General features: G+C 37.6%; 1 protein-coding gene across 7 annotated transcripts in view; it reads left to right on the forward strand.

Moving 5' to 3' along the window:
- FCHSD2 (FCH and double SH3 domains 2) overlaps nt 1-17,038 on the forward strand; it is a 222,723-nt gene that overhangs the window by 116,355 nt on the left and 89,330 nt on the right. For 6 of the 7 annotated variants that reach the window (XM_074955029.1, XM_074955058.1, XM_074955048.1 and 3 more), the window contains 5 exons: nt 4,598-4,674; nt 5,874-6,018; nt 11,560-11,693; nt 15,619-15,673; nt 16,069-16,197. In XM_074955029.1, the coding sequence (XP_074811130.1) occupies nt 4,598-4,674; nt 5,874-6,018; nt 11,560-11,693; nt 15,619-15,673; nt 16,069-16,197 (540 nt within the window). Of the gene's footprint in view, nt 1-4,597; nt 4,675-5,873; nt 6,019-11,557; nt 11,694-15,618; nt 15,674-16,068; nt 16,198-17,038 lie in introns of those variants that run through there. The other variant, XM_074955071.1, reaches the window with a different exon arrangement.

Below are 17,038 nucleotides of genomic sequence, written 5' to 3' on the forward strand. Positions count from 1 at the left end.
ATATTACGGGTTAAGAGCTCAGTGCAAAATTCCTTCTACTTAAAGAAAACAACATTAGAATATCTACAAAATAGAAAGGCAAACTGATGTTTAATCTATATCAGAATAAGTTTCCAGTGCAGTCACCACTATTTGACTTTCCACGTCCCCTTATATTATCTAAGGAATTATATAGAACTATCTAAAGAATATCTAAATGCTCCACAGAGAGGCTAAGACTGGCCACATAAGGAGACAGAAAAATAATTGGAAACCATTTGCCATAAAAACAAAAGGCTGGACATTAACCAGACTTTGCCGTATTAAAGAAATAAACCAATTAGAATAAACTGGGTAACATAGGAGGAAAAGAAGACGTTTCAGACATTTATTTTGGTATTCTCCCCCCCCAAAAAAAAGAATATTGGGAAGAAATCAGATGATCTGAAACACAAAAGTAAACAATTACTTTCAAGGGGATCCCAAGATCTTTATTATTCAAGAGCTGAAAGATGCTAAAGACTTAAATTAGTGCCAGAGTACTTATTTTGTTAATAAACATAATTTTACATCACTGGCAAATAAGTTGAACAACAAGGATTGGGCACAATAAAAAACATGATGTACAAATCTCTGCCATCAGCCTTACAAGAACAGTTCACATTCAAGTGATGGCTCTCGAGGCATAGAACCACTGCTTTTCAGCAGAGTCACTGGAAGAGAGCAAGTTGTCCATTAGCACCTGAGACATAACCGTTGATCAATGGCAGAAAGCACTTTAGAATCCACCTAAGGTAACCGTTGTGTTTCTGAAAGTACATAATAGGACAACGGCTGCCTTTTTTTTTTTTTCCAGTATTAGGGGAGTCACTTGAATAGGAGGGCATCTTTTTTCTGTTCCAAAGCATTTCTTCTACAATTCTACTTGTGATTGATAACATACCAACTCTGTTACCACTCCAAAACTATACTCTGTTTGAAAAATCCATTCCCCAAATAGATATGCTGCCAAAATGAGAAAAAAAATCCAGGAATGTTGTATTCTTCACTTTACCTCTTTGTAATCAATCTGAGGGCCATTTCTGGGCACACCTGTCTTTGCAAAATATTGCAAAACCTGTTCCTCCTGATGGATCTGAATGAACCTTTAAATCTGCCTCTATCATCCATTTCTCACTTCAAAAAGACATTCCATTAAATTGATCAAGAAACTGTTCCTCTCCCCCCAAATCTGCCTTTATATCTTCGTTAACCCTTATAAAATGGCTGGACTTTGCTGTTCCCACAGTTGCACCTGACGGACTGGTGCAAAATGCTCTCCATTGAACATCCACTCGTAATACAAAGTTAAGATGCCCAGCAACAGTTTGTAGCTCCTGCAGTGTAACCTCCTTTGTTGCTCTAGTCTTGCTAATCAATCCCAGAAGTTCCCCAGCTTATTGTGGAGGAGTCTAGATATACCAACCCCCATCTCTAACTCAATCCTGCTATAGGTCAGCTTGGTATAGGGCCCCCGTGTTTTTCCATCAGTACCCCTGCCTGCAAACAAAAAGTCATCCAAATAGTGTATCGCCTGGTGTAAACCAGACTCCTGCACCACTGCCCATTTCTGTAGTATACTGAATTTTTCAAATAATGAGCTGGAGATGGATAATCACAGTGGAAGTGACTTATCGAAATAAAACTGGCTCTCAAAACAGAAACCCAACAGGCTAAAATTGGAAGGATGCATTGGCAGTAATAGAAAAACTGACTTGATATCCTATTTTGCCAACAGCCAGCCTTATCGAGGTAAAGCGGGCCCCTTTGTGGCTGCATAGAATATAAATACCTGCCCCGTTTCTGGTCAGCAGGAAGGGCAAATGCAATGACCTTGTCTTGACCTGGTCCAAACCACTTCCTGCCCTTCCTGTCCATCCCTATAAATATTCCTCTTCCCCACCTGCTGTCAGGGAACCCTTTTCTTCCAGCTAGCCCCACAAAGACCCACTTGCGTAAAGATTGCAGCGGTCATATTGTTTAAGCATGGCTCTACCCTCAAAAATGACTCAAAAACAGGGCTGTCAATTAATTGCAGTTAACTCAAGCAATTAACTAAAAACAAATGAATTTGATTATAAAAATTAATTGTAATGAATCGCAGTTTTAATTGCACTGTTAATAATAAAATCCTAATTTAAAATAATTATAAATATTTTTGGATGTTCTATGTTTTTCAAATGTATTTATTTCAATTACAACACAGAATACAAAATGTACAGTGCCCACTTCGTATTATTTTTATTACAAATATTTGCACTGTAAAAAAGGTAAATAAAAGAAATAGTATTGTTTAATTCAACTCATACAAGTACTGTAGTGCAATCTCTTTATCATGAAAGTGCAACTTACAAATGTAGAATTACTTTTTTTTACATTATTGCACTAAAAACAAAACAATGTAAAACTTTAGAGCCTACAAGTACATTCAATCCTAAATCTTGTTCAGTCAATCGCTAAGACAAACTAGTTTGTTTACATTTATGGGGGCTAATGCTGCCCGCTACTTATTTACAATGTCACCTGAAAGTGAGAAGAGGTGTTCGCATAGCACTGTTGTAGCCAGTGGTGCAAGGTATTTATATGCCAGATACTCTAAACATCCGTATGCCCCTTCATGCTTCGACTTGTAGTTTTTCTTTTTTTACAGAGAAAATATTTGTAATCAAAAATAATAATATGAAGTGAGCATTTTACAGTTTGTATTCCACATTGTAATTGAAATAAATATATTTGAAAATGTAGAAAAACATCCAAAAATAATTATAATTAATTTAAACTGGTATCTTGTTGTTTAACAGTGCAATTAAAACTGTGATTAATTGCAATTAATTTTTTGAATCTCGTGATTAATCTTGATTGATTTTTTTAATTGTTTGACAACCCTGCTCAAAACTGTGGAAGCTTTACATTCATATTGCCTCACTGATTTCCATGTCATGTGTGCTCAGTTCAGAAATAAATCACCAGCCCAACAACCTCATGCTGCTCTCTGACCTTCACGTTTGTTTCTGTCTCATGCATCACCAGCAACAGAATATCTGCAAGCCGAATTATGCTCTGTTTTACCTATGCATCCAAAATAATTATTTGTTGCATTTAACGTATGCACGAATTGCCTTAAGTAGCTGATAAATTTTCAGCTAACTGTGCTCTTATCTTTAACATTCATTCAGTAATTTGGCCTTTATCATGCTGGATGTCAGCTGCCACAGGAAGTTTTGCCACAAGTTTCAGTAAACCCATTGTCTGTACATCCTAACAGAGTTGGCATGTATCCTGTTTGCCACTTTATTCTTCCTATGGCACTCATCTCATGAAATCAATCAAGTAAAAAGTCAATACATTCTGTTGAGCAGGTTCAGAAGCTGAGGGATGGAAATCTTGGAAAGAAAACCTTCTCTCTAGCTGCTTTCCCCCAATCTGTTGACCACTTCTGCATTTAAAGGGATACTGAGTAACAGCCGTGTTAGTCTGTATTCGCAAAAAGAAAAGGAGTACTTGTGGCACCTTAGAGACTAACCAATTTATTTGAGCATAAGCTTTCGTGAGCTACAGCTCACTTCATCGGATGCTGTAGCTCACGAAAGCTTATGCTCAAATAAATTGGTTAGTCTCTAAGGTGCCACAAGTACTCCTTTTCTTTTTAAAGGGATACTGTGAATCAAATTTGGTCCAAAAATTAGATTGGATTTTAAAAAAATGCAATAAGACCTATATAAATGATTCCGTATGTTTTAAATTATAAGGGAAGTGATTATTTTTTACACCAGAGGTTCCCCTTCAGTGTTTGCAAACCAAACATAACTGCACTGAGAACTTGAACATGAAACTGATGTCATTGATGTGCAATGTCCAAGATGAGCGTTCCAGAAAGTAAACAGCATAAATAAATAAAAGTAAACTGTATGTTTCAAACTCCAGTTTATAGGCAGCTAAATTGATACTGAAAATTAGGGCCTGATCCTGTCAGGAATTGAGCTCCCTCAACTTCCGTTACCTTCAATGAGAGTTGAGGGCATTCAGTGTCTTGCAGGTCTGAACTCAGTTAAAGAAATTTGTTTCCAGTATCCGATTTTAAGCTGAGGGTTGTTAGTTACATATTTGTCGTAGTGTACTTTTTATTATATTTTCTATAAGAAATTTGTTATTGTATTAGAATAACTTATACCTGTATAATTACAGTAGATATTTTTTATTAATCCATAACATCTGAATTTATATCTATTTCATGCTACTTATTTTGGTCACACACATTCTCCATGTTGAATATTCTAATGAATTCTTGTTTGTCTACAGAGTGATTAGGATCGTATATATAAAACAAAGCTAATAACATTACCATAAAACCAAATAAAGTGAATCAACATACCTCAATACAAAGCAAAAATATAAGAAGATATATGGGGAAAGAGGAATCGTTTTGCATTACATTAGTTTATTAAAATGATAGATTACTGGGTTGTTTGTTAAAATGTCAGATTTTTTTTATTTGTGTATGAGATTACTGTAGTGAAACTCCTTTTTATAGTACATTATCTTACTTGTTTTTAACAGTCTTTTTATTTATTTTTTATAGGGCATTCAGAAGTTGGCTAGTCAATACTTAAAGAAGGATTGGCCTGGAATAAAAACAGATGAGCGAAGTGACTATAGGTAATTTAACAATTGGGTCTTTTTAAATAGCTGTATTTACATTGCTAATTTGTGTAATTATTCTACACAACAATGAAGAACCCTTTCTTCTGTAACTGAAATTAATGTTCTTAGAGTGCTTGCTCATGTCGATTCCATTGTAGGTGTGCACGTGCCCACGTGCGCGGTCGTCAGAGATTTTTGCCTTAGCGGTATCCATAGGGCCAGCTGTGGTGCCCTCTTGAGTGCTGTGCTCATGCATTGCTATATCAGGCACTCCTGGCCCTACGTGCTCTCAGTTCTTTCTTTCTGCCTGTGATGGTTAGTCAGAGCGCCTTTCCTTGCATAGCAAGGGCTAGCGGTGGCTAGCGGTTTCGTCTCTTCTGACTTCAAGCCTAGGGCTTTGTAAATAGTTGTTTATAGTAGTTAGTGTTAAGTAGTTGTTAAGAGTCAGAAGTTAGAGTCCCAGTGGGGACTTCGTCCCAGGTGGGGCATGCCCTGGGTCCGGGGTTTAAGCCCTGCGCGAACTGTAACAGGCCTATGCCTATAAGTGACCCCCCATAGCGGCTGCCCCAAGTGCTTGTGGGAATCACATGTGAAGAACAAGTGTCATATTTGTAAACATTTTTGACCCAGGACTTAGAAGGAGCAGGATATTCGTTTGCGGGCTCTCCTCATGGAGGCTGCCCTTCATCTGACTTCCGAGCCGTCCTACCAAGACTTGCCTAGTACCTCACTCTCGGTGCACAGCACAACCCCGTCACTGGGCTCCGCCCAGCATCGCTCCCCATCACCAATGCCCAGAAGAAAAAGGAAGAAGCACGGCTGCCCGGCACTGGGCAAGAAAGGCCATGGGGACCTGGTTTGGGCTGCCCTGCCACTCTGGAGCCATGTGGATGTGCCTCCCCAGTCGGGGCCCTTAGCCCCTTAAAGGATCCGCCACTGACTCCCAGGAGCAGTAGGGGACACACACTTCTGGTGGCATTGATGCCTTCCCAAGCTCCCCCCGGCGCTGAGAGAATACAGGCCTCTGCCCGCATGTGCCGCAGGAAGCAGCAAAGGCTCCCTGCGAGGGCAAGCCAGCCACTAAGAGTGTCCGACTCTGTAAAACAGTCCATATATTAACAATGTTTTATAAATGATTAGTAGCAGTAAAAGTAAAATATTCCTGTCTCCCTTTTTCCCTTTCTCACCATCTTTTAATGTTTGTTTGTTTGTAGGAGCATGTATCCAGTTTGGAAATCATTTCTAGAAGGCACAATGCAGGTGGCCCAATCCCGGCTCACTATCTGTGAAAACTACAAAAACCTAATTTCTGAACCTGCCAGGACAGTCAAGTGCTTTAAGGAACAACAGTTAAAAAAGGTATTTTCTCTTTTTTTTTTTTCTTTGTTGAGAGTTGTTGCTTTTACAAGTGTGTTGTTCAGGACTAGTAGGGATTGTAGAGCAGTAGAAATATTCCTAAGAATCTGTATTCCTGTTTCTGCCTGTTCAGCTGCATTCCTTTGTAGAAGTTAAACCATGAGTGTGTATTGAACCAGTTGTTCACAATAATGAACTAAATATTCCAGACTGAAGTTTTTTTAATGGACTTGAGGGTCAATTAAAGAGGGTCAAAAACTCCTTTGCAAATCTAATTTCATGCTTTGGCAATCAGACTGAATTGATCCAGTGGTGACACAAAAATAGAAAAAGTAGCCCTGCTTTGGAAGTGGCGTAGACTTTTCAGTAGAATAGGCTCTGACTTTAAGCTGCAGTGCATTTTAAACCCGGGGGAGTGGCGTATGCCGCCCCTAAAGATGTTGTGGAAGTGGAGAAGACTCGGTCACATCCTGTAAATGTTGGTACAAGAGGCAGTCTCATGCATTAATCCGTACCGAAAAATTCTTACAGTTAAGAGAGAAAGTAAGTTGACTTTCATTTTAAAATGTTTTATTACTTACTACAGCGATATAATGAGATTCCAGGAATGTTACTGTGTCACTCTGAAGCCTAAAATGTCTGTAAAGTAAGAGTTATGTGATGGAAACAGCTACAAGCATGGTTGCAAGCTCTTTTTTGTTTAGAATATCACCAGGTTCAATCATCGCTGGGTTTCACAGTCTGTTACCATCCAGTTTTTACATTATCAACCATTTTTGTCTTTTTTACACACAGGACTTTACAAATTACACCCAGGCAACGCACAGGCTTTCAGCTAGTTATTTTAAAGTGATCTACACCTTAACATGTGCAGTGAGAACAGTTCAGTATTCAGTATATTTTTAATCAAACCTTATGTGGAATCAGCTTTTATAAAATGTCTTTTTAAATACAGGGCTTCTTGCTCATGTAAGCTGAATATTTTTCATGTTCTAATGAGCTGTGTATTATGAAGAGAAGTTAATTATGGATCTCAGTGGCGTTTGGGATGAGCGTAGTTGTAATTTGAGGACTGCTAAAATGAAGTTTTAAAGAGGGAGCACAGAGTATAAATATCAGCATAGGAATGAGGAATTTGTGTCTAGAAGTTACCAAAAATGTTACCTGTGGATGCACTCTATATAAGATAGGCCAAAGGCCGGGGGGGGGCAGGAGGTCAAGTGGAGGGTGTGCTGTTTGAACACATACTGCAACTGTCCAAAAAACTGCTTGTGGTTCAAAATGTTTAGTCTGCCATTTAACAAGAATGTTGCTCATTTAGTGGGGACTACAGGTAAATTCTTTATTTGCATTGTACCCAGAGTTTGATCATATGGTGTTTGTCATGTTTAATTTGGAGTACTCCAGAGCCTGTATCTTTCTCTCTCCATTAAAGATGTGAGAGTTGTAGTGTTCTTAGCTGAAATGAGCTGACATCCCATGTTGTAACTTTTCCAGATGTGCGGGGTATAAACTTATGTATGTCTCATCATAAGCTCAGTTGCCAATTCCTTGAGAGATTATTGTAGTGGTCCACCCACTATGTGAGACATTGATTTTTCTGGAGCTCAAACTCTCTTATTGCATGTGTGTATTTTTCTGTGGAGTTTTCCAACAAATATTATGGTAATTTCTCATGTTTTAATTAGTTTGGTAAATGGCTCCTGCTACTGCTTCCTTAAATACTGGAAGTTCAGGGAGTTTATGAATCAATGGCAGAGGTAGGAAAGGAGGTCTTTATTTTATTTTAAAAGTTTGTAGTAGTATTTTTAAGAGTTCCCTTTCTGTATCACTTCTTCCTCGCCATTCGTCCTTAAGCCATGATAGCTGTTCTTCTCGCTCCCTCTGGAATTTATTCACCACTTCTGAATTAGTGGGACAAGTCCCTGGAGGAACAATGCAGACCTTCCAGTCTGAGCTAGCCTGGGATCATTGTACTTTTTGTATCGCTCAGAATAATCATCTACTATGGAGCATAATTAAATATTTTCATAACAAAATTAATGTTTTAAACAGTGCAAGTGAGAGTAAAGTACAGCATAATTTGCTGGGAGCCAGTTGTTTTCTTGGATTTCCAAACAGAGTTAAACACACAGTTGTTCTTATGATATTTCTGACTTCTGTCCTGGTTAAAAAACCTAGTGAATTTCAGACCTGGAGCAGGTAAAGCACTTCTGATACCATACTGGAAGGCATCAAAGTAAACTTCAACTTGAAGCAGTGACACTTGAGATGCTGTCTTGTCTACCACATATTTTCCCCCCAGCTTCTACCTCCTTGATAATGGGGCCCTCAACAAGAAACTTCACCTCAGCTTTTTCTGGGTCCTGATCATGCTAAATTAGGGCAACTGCAGGCAACTTCAAATAAAAGTCTGTAAAGTTTAATAGTTAGAAGGTTAGATGCAGGAGTCGCAAGGACATATAGGTAGAGGTAAAAATCATTGATACAGAGAAAATGAAACAAAAACATACATCTCTTCCCAAATGTAAACACAGTTTTTTGCATGTTTGAATTAGTCTATAACTAGAGGAAATCATATTGTATCTAGTGAGGATAGAGTTAGTTACATTGGCTTCATTAAACCTCCAGAAGAGGCAGTTTGAGATGCTCATTAAGTACCTTTGCCTTTTTGTTTTTCAGTTCCTCTGAGATTACATAATATTACAGTGTCAGATTTTAACTTAGATAAAGTCATTTTTCATTACTCTTCAAAGATTTTCTCTAGGATTTCTGGGCAGTAAAGTTCAAATACATATTAAAATCAAACAATTTTTTGAAAGTATACAACTCCCCGCCTCCCCACAAAAAACCACACCCAAACCAAACAAATGCTTTTGGAGTTCTTTCTCCTGTGAAATTTTTACTCTTCAGCAATAAAGGCCCCTTACACATTCTACTTCATTTTATTTTTATATGTATCTATATAGGTATAAACATGGTCAAGTCTTACATATTTGCATTTTGATTTAAATATTTTAAAGAAAAACTGCCTATGTAGGGTCTAGTCACCTTAACCCTAATCATTATTGCAATAAAATCCCAGTAGTCTAAAATAATCATTCAGACGTTGTGCCAGCCAGCCACCTACAAAAGTTCCTCCTCCTCCCTTTCATCATACCGGGGTGTCCACCCTCAGCGCTCTCCATAAATTCTGTCAATCTTATATTAAGTCCTGTACTTCATTGGTCTGCTCATTTGAGGTGATCATTTTAATCTGAACAGACTAGATTTTCATTTCCACTAGTCAGAAGGAAATCTCAGGTTATTAGTGGGAGAACAGGTTTCTGTTAAGAAGGGATACATTAAAAATCCCTTGCTAGGCACTTGAATTCTCCGCAGATTTTGAAGAGAAAATTGTACATATCCTGGGATTTTTGTTGCTGTTGGATATTTTCTCTTGAACTGATAGAACTTTTTCCTTACACCCATATTCAGTGCAGATTTCAACCAGAAAGGAAGTTGAATTTAAAAACTGCCAGTACTGAGAGGAGGGTGGTATAATTTGACGAAACTTTATACTAGGATACGTGACATTTTAACATTTAATAACTGCAGATCTTGAAAGCTGTAACAAGTAACTGTTACAGGTGACAGGCAATAGATTTTTTTTTTAAATGGTTAACTGTTCTGCCTTTAACAATATGTAACTAAAGTATGATGATTATAAAAGCTGATTATAAAGGAAAGAACATGGGTTTACAAAACAGCCTGTTGGTAATTAGTATAGTGACAAAGGAAATGTAGAAAGCATTTGAGTGCAATAATGAGTCTTAGAAAAATACATTTTTAAGATTGTCCTACTGTGGCATCAAAACTTTAATTCAGATATTAATGTTCTAACAGGTTTTTTTGCATTCAAAGGACAAGTCAGAATGTTTGCATATAAATGAGAAGATACATAATGCTTTACTATAATAGGGTTGTTCATATAGGGTCTGATCCAAAGTCTGTTGAAACCAGTGAAAAGACTCTGAGATATCAGTGGACTTGAACCCACATACTGTAATATTTGTGTGCAGATCTTGCATACTCGAAGTTGAACAGGTAGTTTAAACAAAAATAAAAACATGGATTTATTATGTTATGAAGCAGGATATAATTCTGGGCATTGATGTCTTCTAAGTTATTTCTGGGGCAGTATGTGTTTTCTCCCATTGAACAATTTCATTGCTATTCCTGCTGTTTTCCACACACTGTTTTCTGTCAGATTAAAATGTACATTATCAGTGCTGATTATATTCTTATATTTTATCCATGCAAACAGATGAAATTTTTATTTCACCTCTCCATGAAAAGCTATGAATTTTAAGCTTGAGGTATAAAGAAAATTGCCTTTGTGCTTGACTCTAATTTCTGATTTAACCCTACACATTGGAAAGCTCTTAACATGCAGCTTGGAACAGAAAAAAACAACCACATTTAAAATAGTATTTAACAATTCAGAATTAATCCATTGTATTTCTTTCTTGGATTCAAAGAGAGTATATTTTTTTCTCTGCTTTCAGTTTTGGGGGAAAAGGAAAGAGATTCTCAAATTTTGCAGGTATTCTACTAGTATGATTTTTTTTTGCTAACTTTTTGAAAGCAAGTTATTTCACTGTGTTCTGTCAAGTAGACTGATACTTGCACCCATCACGTATTCTGTAATGGCTTTTGTTGTAAAAATATTTTCTATACTGCAGTGAATGGGTTTTAAATGAATGTTGGTTGAGTTGGGAACCAGAATGTATAGTAGGAGTATGAAATGCCTTTGTGACCTTTTAAAAATTAAGATGGAATAGAATAGTTGCATTAATTTACAGTTGTTAGTGCTACCTTTGGTGCTTATCCTCAATGTTAGAAATGATAGAGGATCGCTTAAGCTACAGAAGTACAAGTGTAGTGATGCTTATTTGCTTGAAGTCACTAGTCTTTAAGTAATGTTCCATATCCCTTCTGGCTGAAGTACCTTTGGCATTTCCATACTGCATCTAGGTTATTGCAACTACTTTCCCCATTAGGAGCTTTCAAATCTTGTAAGTATAACATTTTAAACAGAGAGACAAGGTGGGTGAGATATGTAATGTCTTTTATTGGACTAACTTCTGTTGGTGAGAGTGACAAGCTTTTGTGCTTATACAGAGCTCTTCTTTAGATTTTCAGAGATAAGCTTTTGAGCTCTGTGTGAGCTTGAAAACTTGTCACTCTCACCAACAGACGTTGGTCAAATAAAAGATATTACCTCACCCACCTTGTCTCTCTAGTATCCTGGGACCAATGTGGCTACAACAACACTGCATATTTTAAACATTGTGAGTTAAATAGTTGCTGATTTTTTTTAAAGAGCAATTGAGATAAAAAGATGTTGGTTCTTTGGTTTGGTTTATTTTAAAAGGTGGACTGAATCTATAGTTAACCTAGAAGAACTTATAGAGCATATGGATCTGTGCAAGATTTTTGAACAATAATAGTACAATGATATTAATTCTATTATAAGCTTGTTTGTTGTATTCTGTTTTGCAGTGTGTAGACCAGTTGACAAAGATCCAGGCTGAATTACAAGAGACAGTAAAAGATTTAGCTAAGAGCAAGAAGAAGTACTTTGAGACTGAACAGATGGCTCATGCAGTGCGGGAAAAAGCTGATATTGAGGCCAAGTATGTACTTATAATAGCAACTCTGTAATTAATTATGTGTGTGTAAATATCGTATTTGTCTTAATCATTACACTCAGTTTTGTTGTAAGAGCAGGATACTAGCTCTGAATAAGCTTGTGTTGAGGTTTGCCTTACTTTGCTTTCATACATCCTTTTGATCAAGCATGCATCTTGCTTCACAGTTGAGTATTGTTCGGGAAGTGTTGTTTTGCTTTTATGAGGTTATATCTTTGAGGCTGTAGCTTTTGAATACCTCTTGTCCTGTGGAGGTAATCTTACCCTTTCTTTCACTAAAACACATAACTTGCATGTTTCCATTTTGGGCTTTGGCCTGTATTTTTCACTGCCTGTTGCAATTTTATCACTTTTTTTTTTTTTAAACATCCCTCAAACTTGTTCGCCAAGAATGGCAAAGTTGTGTACATGGCATCTTTAAAAAGAAAGTAATTACCTGTTATGCATTTTTTATAAGGTAATGTAAAAGGATGCCCACTCACTTCTCCTTAAAGTTTGAAGTATTTTCTTTTATTATTTTTCATTTTTAAGAAAAAGTTATTTAGAAAAAAATGTTCTTCGGGGAGCTCTTTCCACACAATTCAGGAACTGGAAAGTTCTGGAGGTGGTGACATACAACTGGCTGGAGGGGTGGGAATATCATACGCTATCCACCCACTTCCTCAAAAGATCAAAAGGTTGAGCTAGGGGAATTTGGCCCAGTCTCACATTGGTATTGTAAAGATTAAAATGACAGACTATCAGATGGTATGCAGAAGGCCTGCTTCTGCAGACAGATAAAATCCAGTTTGCATTAGATTTGTACAAATAGTTGGCCTTGTGTATACAGTGCTATTTTCCTCCAGTTTCTTAAATGAGCATTGTATGAAGGCTGGAAGTATAACATAAACACTATCAAATTCTAGATATCCTTTTTATACTAGAATTTACTGACTTAAGTTTTCAGCTTTTCGTGTGCACATTTTGTTTTCTAATTGGAACTAGAAAGTTATCCAAAATATTGGTGGTTTGAGGGTTTTGGAAAGCTAAGTTTGGATGAATGTTATAAACAACTAAATGTTATAATGAATGTTATAAACAGCTTTATGCAATTAATCAACTAAAAATCAAGTGTAAATCTTAGAAAAAGCAGGAAAATGTAAAATATTTTATTTACCACAAGTAAGGGATTGTATCCTTCTCCATTTATAAATCTTACAGAAAAAACCACAGCTTGGGACAATCTAATTCACCTGGGAGTTCAGAGATGGTGCTAACTAATGCGGATACCTTTTGCAACACATTAATTTAAAAAAATAAAAATAAGAGTAACGGTACCAGAAATAAGAATAACAGTACCAACTATTAATCACTTTCAAATTGTGGGCAGTAAAAGGGCATAGTTAGAGAGCCCTCCATGAATCCAAGAATTCTTATGTTTGTGGGAAGCCCAACAAGGCTTTAATGAAGCCTGAGGCAATCTTAATTTTTTCACAGAAATCTCTCCTTAATGTAGAGTTCCCCTTGAGAGGGATTCCAGAGACCATGGTGGGTGGAGGAAGCCAGGCTACAGCCATGTTGCCAGAGAGCTGGAAGGAGCTCCAGGGGCCCTGAAGTTGCTGTGGAAGCAGAGGGCATTCAAATTGAATGGGCAGGTCTCAATCAGATCTCCCTGGATCCTGGAGGCCAATTACATGCTCTTTCAATAGGGAGCCCAACACTCTTTGTAGAGCTTTCCTTCTCCTGCCCCCTACTTGGGGGCAGGCCCACCGACAGCAATTGCACGCCCCAGGGCCTTCCCTCGGGGACGTGGGGCCTGGGGTGGAAGTGATGAATCCGTCACTTCTGGGACCAATCGCGCTGACCAATCGCAACTGGCTGGCGGAGGCCCCCAAAGCACGAGGCCTGGAGCGGTTACCTCGATTCTCCATGCCCTAGGGACGGTTCTGCCCAGGGCAGAACAGTCAATGGGCCCCCTAGAAAGGTCCTTCTGACATTTGGGCAGTGCTGCACCTGTGCTGGCTGGTGCCCAGCGAGCTGCTGCACCTGAGCTGCTGGGCACGATCTTCCGGCATGGCCAGGGCTGCCACATGCCCGCCTGGCTGCCTTCACTGCTGCCGGAACCCCCCTCACATGCCTAGGAGCCCTGCGGCCCGCCCGGGGCTCCTGGCCCCTTTTAAATTGCCTGGACCCTTAGGCAATTGCGCCCTTTGCCCCCTCACCCATCCCCATCGGCAGGCCTGCTCGGGGTGGGAGGGGTCTACGTGGCCTCGATTGGCAGCTCAGAATAGAACAGCTATTGTGTCTTGGGGATGGAGGTCTTCTTAAAACAAGTATAGAAGCTACCAGTCATTGTGGAATCCTTTTTCTTACTCTTCTGTCCTCCATCTGACACACCAAACAGTCAATATATGCCCATTGGCTTTTTGTGGTAACATTGCATCACAGTAGTTGCCAGCTTCTTTAGAATAGACTTAGGCCAGGTATAAACTAATATAGCTATATCGGCAAACCCTCCTAGTATACACAACACTTACCTTGAAAAAAGTGATTTTGCCAGTATAGCGTATCCTGTTTTACTTTAAAGCAAAAGCCCTCTTATGCTGCCACAACCTTATATACTCTAGGGCTTTTGCCAATATTTTAACATAATTAAAAAAATTCTAGCCAACATTACTATCCCAGCTAAAGTTTCTAATGTAGACCCAGTTTCTAATGTAGACTTAGTGGGAAAACTGTACTGAAGTTAAATGAGGGTAGTGGACGTATTTATCAATAGGGACGGTATGGTTATATAGCATATCATCAGAATCAAATGTAGCTAAAGTTGGTGTTTTATCAGTTTTACGTATGAAATTTTAGAAAACTTTTTAAAAAATTGAACAAAGTTATTTTAACCAGGAATAATTTTGTCCATGGAAGAATGCTCCAGTCCTACCAAAAAAGAATGTGTAATGTTCTCTTTGTGTACAACAGTTATTTAGGGCTGTTGTTATTTACTCCACTTCAAATGCCATCTTCTTGGGTGGTATTTATGGATGCTTGTTGCTCATAAAGTGAGATAAAACACAAGGTAAAATGTACAGTTATCGGATAATGTTTTATTTCTGAGAACATTGGTTGTTTTGACCTCTTCAGGGTTAATATGTTTTCAGAAAGCTTAGCTATCATCTGATTTAAAGCATTAGTTCATAGTGTCTATTTCACAATTTTTTTTCTCCCTATAGTATAAACAGAATAATGTTTCAGAATTCAAGTGTTCATGATTTTAGTTAAGTTTTCCTTCATACCTCATTGCAAATAAGCCTGATGTTCTTAAGATGCTTGTATGGGCTCTGGTGTTTTTTTAAATGATTAACCTGGAAAAAACAAACAAACTGATTCCTACCCTCTGATCAAAGTTTCAAAATTAGTCTAACATCTGCTTTTAAAAAATTCTTTGTGGGCAGACCTCACTCAACCTTACCTGAATTGATTGCTGGTGATTTTACATTGCTACCCCATTAGAAGGCAAGTAGCTCAAGTTTGCAACCCTTGCTATCAAATGGAAGACTTTCAAATAGCCAATAAGCAACAAACAACAAAAGAACTTTGCGAGTTCCTGTTGCCACCAGAGCTTTCTGCCGTGTTGTATTTAATCATTGTTTGAAAATTAGTGTAAGACTGAGCAAAACATTTCAGAATATGCAGTGAAGATAGCTGATTATGCAAATGAGCGTGTTCAGTGTGTGTAACCACTTCCTAAAACCCTTAATTTTTACTCTTGAATATAAAAATAAAATGTTTAGCCTAAAAAATTGCTATTGAATTATTTTACTGCATTTATTTAACCCCAAAGGAAACCTCCCCCTTATCAGATAGCCTATTTATGTCCCTCTCTGTCCCACAGACAACTTCTGATATTAATCTATTCTATTGACTTTTAATACAGGTCCAAGCTTAGTCTTTTTCAGTCAAGGATAAGCTTACAGAAGGCAAGTGTAAAGGTGAGTTTAAAAATAAATTATCTACTCACTAAAACTATAGTAAAGCATTATGTCACTTTCATGGGACACATAACTAATGTTATCTTGAAATCTAGAAAGGCCTCATGTTTTATCAGGCATACTGTCTTTAAAACGACTGACCAGTTGGTACAGAATGTTTCCCCATAATCAAGTACAAGCACATGATGGATCTGTTCAGCCATTCACAGATTTGTGCTGGAATTTTGCCTAATGAAAATTGTATAAAGTATATGTACAAATAATAGAAATATTCTTCAAAGCAGCAACAAATATAACAACCCGTCTAAAGCCATATATATTTTAATGCTTTGTTCATAGTATAAAAGTACAAAATCAGATGCCTTATATTTTGATTTCCTTTTTTTAAAATATAGTTAAAAGCACGACGGTCCGAGTGTAATTCAAAGGCTACCCATGCAAGGAATGACTACCTTCTCACTTTAGCAGCTGCTAATGCACACCAGGATCGCTACTATCAGACAGACTTAGTGAACATTATGAAGGTAAGGGAGCTAATGTAGTTTGATTTTCATTATCGGGGTGGGGATGAGGATTCATGAGATACAAATATTATTTTCATGAAATACATATGTTGACATCCATGTACTTTTATCCAAATATACCAGGGTAGGTCACAATATTAACCCTCCTCTATGTTCCTGATCACCATCAACCCCAAAATAAGAGAATTTGGTAACGCCCTTTCCATTCCACTAGTATCTCTGGAGACTGTTAAACAGAAGCTACTAGAGTTAGACATTTTAAATCATCAGGTCCAGATAACTTGCATCCAAGAGTTTTAAAAGAGCTGGCGGAGGAGTTTGCTGCATGATTAATGTTAATTTTCAAAAAGTTGTGGAGCACTGCATACGTTCCAGAAGACTGGAAGAAATCTAGTGTTGTGCCAATATTTAAAAAGGGTGAACAGGATAACCTGGTAATTATAGGCCTGTCAGTCTGATATTAATCCCTGGCAAGATAATGGAGTGGCTGATACGGAACTCAATTAACAAAGAATTAAATGAGGGTAATATAATTAATGCCAATCAACATGGCTTTATGGAAAATAGATCCTGTCAAACTAAATTGATACCTCTTTGATAAGATTATAAATTTGGTTGATAAAGGTAATAGTGTTATTATAATATTCTTAAACTTCTCTCAGTCATTTGACTTGGTACTACATGATATTTTTATTAATAAACTAAAACTATATAAAATTAACAAAGCACACATTAAATGGATTAAAAACTGGCTAGCTGATAGGTCTCAAAATGTAATAGAAAATGGAAAATCATTATTGATCGGGTGTGTTTCCAGTGTTATCAGTGAATGGAAGAAAAT

This window comes from Natator depressus, chromosome 1 (genome assembly GCF_965152275.1).
Source record: "Natator depressus isolate rNatDep1 chromosome 1, rNatDep2.hap1, whole genome shotgun sequence".
In the NCBI taxonomy this organism is placed as follows: domain Eukaryota; kingdom Metazoa; phylum Chordata; order Testudines; family Cheloniidae; genus Natator; species Natator depressus.